This window comes from Sinocyclocheilus anshuiensis, unplaced genomic scaffold, assembly GCF_001515605.1.
Source record: "Sinocyclocheilus anshuiensis isolate Anshui unplaced genomic scaffold, SAMN03320099.WGS_v1.1 scaffold665, whole genome shotgun sequence".
NCBI lineage: Eukaryota > Metazoa > Chordata > Actinopteri > Cypriniformes > Cyprinidae > Sinocyclocheilus > Sinocyclocheilus anshuiensis.
In genome coordinates, this window is record NW_015537961.1 from 386,009 (window position 1) to 393,433 (window position 7,425).

General features: G+C 33.8%; 1 protein-coding gene across 1 annotated transcript in view; it reads left to right on the forward strand.

The window, feature by feature from the left end:
- The window catches only part of LOC107667162 (translin-associated protein X-like), a 15,878-nt gene extending 8,479 nt beyond the window's left edge, over window positions 1-7,399 (forward strand). The window contains exons 5-6 of the mRNA XM_016458759.1: window positions 4,104-4,213; window positions 6,671-7,399. Coding sequence (XP_016314245.1) covers window positions 4,104-4,213; window positions 6,671-7,051 — 491 coding nt within the window. The 3' untranslated portion in view covers window positions 7,052-7,399. The remainder of the gene's footprint in view (window positions 1-4,103; window positions 4,214-6,670) is intronic.
- The last annotated feature ends 26 nt before the right edge of the window (window positions 7,400-7,425 follow it).

The window sequence follows — 7,425 nt, forward strand, 5'->3', positions numbered from 1 at the left end:
GTATAACTTTCTAAATTAAGTGAAAAATGCATAAATGCAAAAATGCTTTCAAAATCATAGTTTATTCAAAACTTTTGCACAGTTACTTATAACAATATTTTAGTATTATTGAGATATTATAGTTTTTATTAATATTTGGCATTTTAAATTTTAGTTAAAGTTTTAGTAGTTTTATTGTGATTTATTTATTTTTGGTTGTATTAATCTCTCTTTTTTAATATGCCGATATAGCTTTTTTTATTATTATATATTTTTAGTTTAGTTATTAGTTATTTTAGTACATCAAGTTAAACTAAATGAAAATGAGAAATGTTGCCTTGGCAAATAACTGAAAGAAAATAAGTTTGTAATTTATTTGATCTTATTTCACTTAAAATTCATTTTATTTCAGGTACCAAAAATTATTATAATTTTTTTTTATGCTTTAACTTTAAGTTAACTATAATATCCCTGGTTTATAATATAGTAATATATTAATTGTATAAATGTGTATATAAATATTATAATAGATTTTAAATTAAAGAATTTAATTTGATCATTAATCGATTTTTTTCAGAATAATTAAAGAAAAGGGTCAGACATTCTAACAGACCGACAGGTGTTGCAGTTGTACGTTTAGCAGGAGTTAGTGATTTTGACTAGTAGCCTCAGTGTGTTTACATCCAGTAAAGTGACTGTTCTGTCAAATTAACCTCCAAAGAAATGTCTTGCGGAGGGAGTCAATCTCATGCTTGATAACTTTATCTCACTTCCTGCTGAGCCTGAGAGAAGACAACAAAACTTCCTGTATGTTGAGTGTTTGTGGGAACCACGACGCCCTGCTCTCTTTCACGTGCGCGGCGTCATAAAGAGCCGCTGCGATTTAGTTTTAATTTTTATGTTGAACATCGTCACTCTGCATGTAGAAGTGCAGATCAGAAGGTCTTTGATGTTAATTGCCACTCCAACAGTAAAGCTTAATCACAAAGTCTTCCGTCCTGTCATTATTGGCCTGATGTTTATACAAGAGCTGGACACAAATACAGAGGTCAGTTTAACATCATCTGACTGAGACTGTTTGAATGACTTTGAAACTTACTATATAAATGCATTTGATGTTTCTTATAAAAGCATATTTTTTGGAGAGAGAGGAAAAAATACTAATATTGGCCATAGGTGTAGAATTTAGTAGAGACGCTATGACATGTCCCTACCAATATTTAGCCATTACTAAATTGTCCCTAGCAATAATTTTGATCAAACAATTAAATATATGTGTATGTAACCACTGTTGTTATAATTTCGGCCGCATCTGAAATAGGTCATAGCACTGATATTACCTGAGAAGTTGAAGAAAATACAGTAGAAAACTTTGATTTCTTTTTTTATTATTTATATTAAACAGTACAAAACATCAAACCATTAAGGCAGTACAGTTATAAAAACAAAACAAAGAAAAAAGAAAACGTGTACACAAATTCAAATTGCTTAAGAAAATTAACTGTGGTTTTACTATTGTAAAAGTTTAGTAACCATGTTTTTTGTATAAGCACAGTTTTACTACAAATACCATGGTTAAACTATGGTTAGTGTAGCAAAACCATGGTTAATTTGGAGTAAAACCATGGTTACTTTTCGTAAGGGATGTGTTGCCAGGCTATTAAAATAAATAAATAAATAATAATATACACCTTAAGAGGACACATAGGATGAATATAGAGATGCAGTTTTCACTGCTTTAGGATTAACAAAACTTTGTATAATTCCATATACTTGTCTAGATCAATAAAGAGAGGTTTAGAGGCAGATTTTTATGTATGTGAAATTTAGCTAGCAGGAAACGCAAATCAATTAAGATATATTTTCCTATATTCTCTTTGAGTAGTCAAACAATCTGAAGAAAACCTCTTTAAAACAAAGAAAACTCACTCAGATGAACATTAAAAAAAAAAAATCTGACCCAAATTTTTCTGTGTGGGTACAAAGCAAGTGAATGAAAAAAAAAAAAAACAGCAACTCACTTCAGTGTCTGACTTATAGTATAATTATGTCCATAAGCTTTTTGTGAAATTTGGATTAACTCTGAAATCTGTTGTTTGACCTCTTTGTATTTAAAGAGAGAACTATAGTTTACGGACGTCGCTTGTTATGATTTTCAAGGGCACAGAATTTTGTAGAGATGCTATGACATGTTCCTACCAATATCGGCGACTACTAAATTGTCCCTAGCAATAATTTTGATCATACAATTAAATATCTGTTGTCTGCTGTTATGTCCCCACCAATGCCCATATCAAACCTACACCCTTGATATTGGCCGATATTGATATGGGTTATTCGGTTAATCTCTAAACAGATTCAGATAATCTCATCAATCTCTAAATGCTGGCCAAAACAGCATATTTTTTAGCTTCTTTTTAATTTTGAATGATAGTTTTTGTTTGTTTGTTTGTTTGTTTGTTGTTGTTGTTGTTGTTTTGGATAGAGGGACAGCACAAACAAATTCACATACACTACCATTCAAGAGTTTGTGGTCAGCAAGTTTAAAAAAAAAACATGTCTATGTAGTTTTTATTCATTTTTATATTAGTTTTAGTTATTTTAGCACATCAAGTACATCATTAACCTAAATGAAAATCAGCTGAAATAAAATAAGTTTCATTATATTTCAGTTAAAGTTTATTTCAGGTAACTAACATTTTTTTTAAGGTTTTAGTTAACTATAATAACCCAGATTTATTATATATTGTAAAATTAATAATACATTTTCGAGTTCTAAGACAATAAGTGTGGGGCTCCACAAGGTTGTGTACTGTCACCATTACTGTACTCTGTGCACACAAATGATTGTGTTTCACTTTGTAAATCAATGCAGATTTTTAAGTTTGCAGATGATTGGTCTAATAACAGGCAATAATGAATCAGACTATAGAAGGGAGGTGTCTACATTGTTTGAATGGAGTTGTACTCATAATCTGAAGTTGAATGTCCTAAAGACAAAGGAAATGGTGATTTCGGACGGAGGACAAATGCTGTTTTGCTATTAGTTATTAATGGTCAGGACATTGAAACTGTACAAAGCTTTAAGTTTCTTGGGACTATACCATCTCTGCATCGTTGAAGTGGAACGGCAACCTAAGAGACATTATTAAAAAATCCCATCAAAGGCTTTTTTTCATGAGACAGCTTAAAAAGATTGATGTATCTAAAGTTGGTATGTTCGATTTTTATAGAGCGGTGATTGAAAGCGTGCTGACTTTCTCAATTATAGTGTGGTTTGGTAGCTCCGCAGCTCAGCAGAAAAGTCAGATTAGTAACATAATATATGCATTTGTGTGTGTGTTGTTTTTCTCAATGTATGTTATCATTGTTGATAAGCTCACCAAGCAAAATTCCGAACAACTAGGTTGTTACGACAATAAATACATAAAGGGACAGCACAAATTCACATAAAAAAAAAAAAAATGAAATTAATACTTTTATTCGGCAAGGATGCAATCAAAAGTGACAGTAAAGACATTTATAATGTTACAAAAGATTTCTGTTTCAAATAAATGCTGTTCTTTTGAACTTTCTGTTCATTAAAAGCATCAAATAAACTACTGTTTCCATAAAATTATGAAGCAGTACAACTGTTGTCAACATTGATAATAATCAGAAATGTTTCTCGAGCAGCAAATCAGCATATTAGAATGATTTCTGAAGATCATGTGACACTGAAGACTGGAGTAATGATGCTGAAAATACAGCTTTCATCACAGAAATAAATTACATTTACAATATATTCACATAGAAGAACAGTTATTTTAAATTAGAATAATATTTCACTATATTTCTGTTTTTGTTGATCAAATAAATGCAGCCTTGGTTAACAAAAGAGACTAAAAAAATCGGCAAGTGTATACAAGCTCTGTACTTGGTGTTTAAGACTACGAAATGAAATTTAGCAGATACGCAGAGATTTACTAGCCATATTGATCACTCTTGTGAGGTATAAAATGAGCGTGGGCTTTTTGAAGTTCTTGAAATGAAATAAGTGTTTTCAAATAATCAAATGAAGGCTTTGAGAACCATCACATGACTGAAGCCTGATGATGTAGAGAGTGTCCTTGTTTTATTTTCAGGCATTCAGGAGTATGTTGAGGCCGTGTCCTTCCATCACTTCATCAAACATCGCACACTCATCAGCCTGGAGGAAATCAACGCTCGTCTGGTCTTCATGAGAGAAAATAAGGTATGCTACTGTATCCTAAAATCAACATTAGGCATCCATCTGAATATAACCACGGCCTCCTTGATGTTGTCTTGCCAAAACAGACAGGCTACGTTCTCCAGAGCACTTTCACCAGGTTTATCAGATTGCTGGCAATCACTCCATCTTTTGCTGCAATTTTTAGAAAGCAGTGAGGGCCGCCTGCTTTGCACGTATCTCTGTAATTGAGATATTTTTAGATGCATTGGTCTAGTTTGATTTCTCAGTTTTCTAGGTGTTTTATTTGTGAATAAACTCTTAAATACAGTAGGGTTGATGTATTTTTGTAGGCTAAAAGCAAGTTCACATTTTTGGTTCCTTTGCCCCAAAGTCGATGGGTTTCTTGAATGGGTTTTTGGTTAAATGCCTGAAATAAGGTCTGTGGTGAACACAAGCTCAAAATATTTTCACGTATATTTCACATAGATATTCTATGACATAAAATACATCAGTTATACCCCACTTGTGACTTTTAAAGCTTTTACAAGTGTCTAAATGGGACAACAGAGGTTATTGGGGACATTAAACATCATCACAGCAAACAGGTAAACTCTACTAGTCTTTATAATCACGCTTTTGCATACTATTCTAACTCAAACTTTCATAGAAAACATTTTTAAATAAAGACTGAACGAGTTATTGGAGCTTAATGGTGGTGATGGTGAAGTCATGTGATTCTTCTGTAGTTCGTTTATAACCTAAGCTTTTCATTTCTGACGATGGTATTTAGGCTTAAAAATCCATAAAAGTTGATTTAATTTGTGAACATTTTTGTGATGAACAAAACATGTAAGAATCATGAACTTTGGCCTGTTTTCTACAGTAATCCAAAAGCCAGTGGAAAAATCCTATTGGGATTTTGCTGAGGGAATCAGAGTGATGCTAATGGTGCGTTGAAGTCCTCCTGGGAAGTTCGTATTTACGAGTTGGGAAGTTGTAATTGACATTATGGTTAAAATGTGTGTGTAATGGATATTATGGTTAAAAGTCAATCTGGTTGGAGGAAGATGACGATTTATATTTTCTATTCATGATTTTACAATACTATTGTATTTTGTACATTTAACTTAGTTTTATTGTAAATTGAAAATTAAAAATAAATTAATTAATTTCAACAAATTTATCGTCAGTATAGCCACTATATCCATTGCATCCAACATGTTTTCTTTCTCGGGGTTTCTGCAGACCTTAAAAGGTCTTAAATAGGAGCAAAAAGTTTTAAATTTATAAAGTCATGGCATTCCATGCACTGAAAAAAATGTATATCTTCCTCAGTATTTTTTTGTTTTGTTTTCCAATACAATTATCCAAACATCCTTAAATCAAGTTACATTTACTTGAGAGACAAATTGAACATATGAAGTCTTGTTTTCTGAGAAATGGAATGAGTTTGTTTAAAACAAGGACAAATGTCTGTCAGTGGGCCGTTGACTGTATTAACTTGTTTTCTCTTTGAATTAAGTTTGTATTTAAACCATAAACTCCCATTTTGATCAGGTTCTCATAAAACAAGACTTATTATCTCATGTCATATTTTTCTTCTCAAATGCATCTTGATTTTAAATCTTTGGACGTTTGCACTGGAAAACTAGACAAGAATACAGAGGAAGAGCATCACTTTTTTGCAGTGTGATCAGAAGGTACAGTAAAAATTATTTCTGTGTATTTGTAAAAAAAAAAAGAAGTAATTGGAGATATGTTGGAAGTTGTATTTTCAAACTGTGAAGTGTTTCTAATTCAAGACATTCACATTAAGAGACCATATTGACGTATTGTGATGTAGGGATAGTTCACCCAAAAATGAAAATTCTGTCATCATTTACTCAAGTTTTTCTAAACCTGAATGAGTTTCTTTATTCAGCTGAAGACAAAAGAAAATATTCACGTTGGTAACCAAACAGTTGGTGGTAGCCATTGACTTCCATGGTATGGGGGGGGAAAAAACTATGGGATTCAACTGTTTGGCTATTCTTTAAAATATCTTCTTATGTGTTTAACAGAAGAAAGAAAATCATACAGGTTTGGAACAACATAACGGTGACAAAATTTTCATTTTTGGGTATACTATCCCTTTAAATGTATTGTTATTTGGTCTTAGAAAGGTCATAAAAAGGCCTAAATTTACCTTCATAAAACCTGCAGAAACCCTGTTATGTAAACATGTGGTGTTTAGAACGTTCAGAGTTTCCCATTCATAATTACAAGCTTGTGGTGATGTTCATGTGCGTTCAACTCGTAAATGTGATCTTTCCAACATGACTTCAACACACCAAAACTACAAAAATACATCATCACTGCAGCTCTCCATTGATCATACTGAAAACTAGGGTCACTGCTAGATTGATCAGCCGTTCATTCATTAGCTAGACTATAAACTGGTGATCCAAAAGCCATTTTTGGCAGTAGAAACTCATTGTTTGCTCGTCTCTTTCTCTGAAGGGTGAAGGTGAGGTCGCGTGGGCCGGCCCGAGCGTATTGACCTTCCAGATAACGCCGATCGACTACCTGCTGGGCGTAGCGGACCTGACGGGCGAGTTGATGCGCATGTGCATAAGCAGCGTGGGCAACGGCGACATAGACACCCCCTTCCAGCTCAGCGGCTTCCTGCGGGAAATCCACGACGGCTTCTCCTACATCGGCAACACGGGACCCTACGAGGTGTCTAAGAAACTGCACACGCTGCGGCAGAGCCTGGGGAAGGTGGAGGACGCGTGTTACACCCTACGTGTGCGCGGATCCGAGATTCCCAAACACATGCTAGCCGACGTGTTCTCCAGCAGGGCGGCGACACATTTGGACCGGGATGACCCGATGGTGTGAGATACCGAGATGCGACGTGCGTCCTTTCATGTGCATGTTGGACTTTGCGAATAGACTGGGCATATTATTGTGAGAGTATTTTTAGTTTAAGGACTCATTTCTCTCTGTATTTGTTTCAGTGGTTGCATGTTGTTAACACGTCTAGTTCTTCAGTTTTCAGCAGTTGTATCTTGTTCCTTCTAATCTGCCTGAAAGTTATAAACATGTTTAACGTTATTTTAAAAATCAAACAGCGTCAGAACTGACAATAAAACTGTTTTTTGGTACAAACTTGGCTCCCTGGATACATCTCAACAGATCACATTAGGGTGACTATTTAGTAAGTGGTTAGTTATTTATTTCTCAAAAACCCCAATTGTTAATAGATTTTTTAC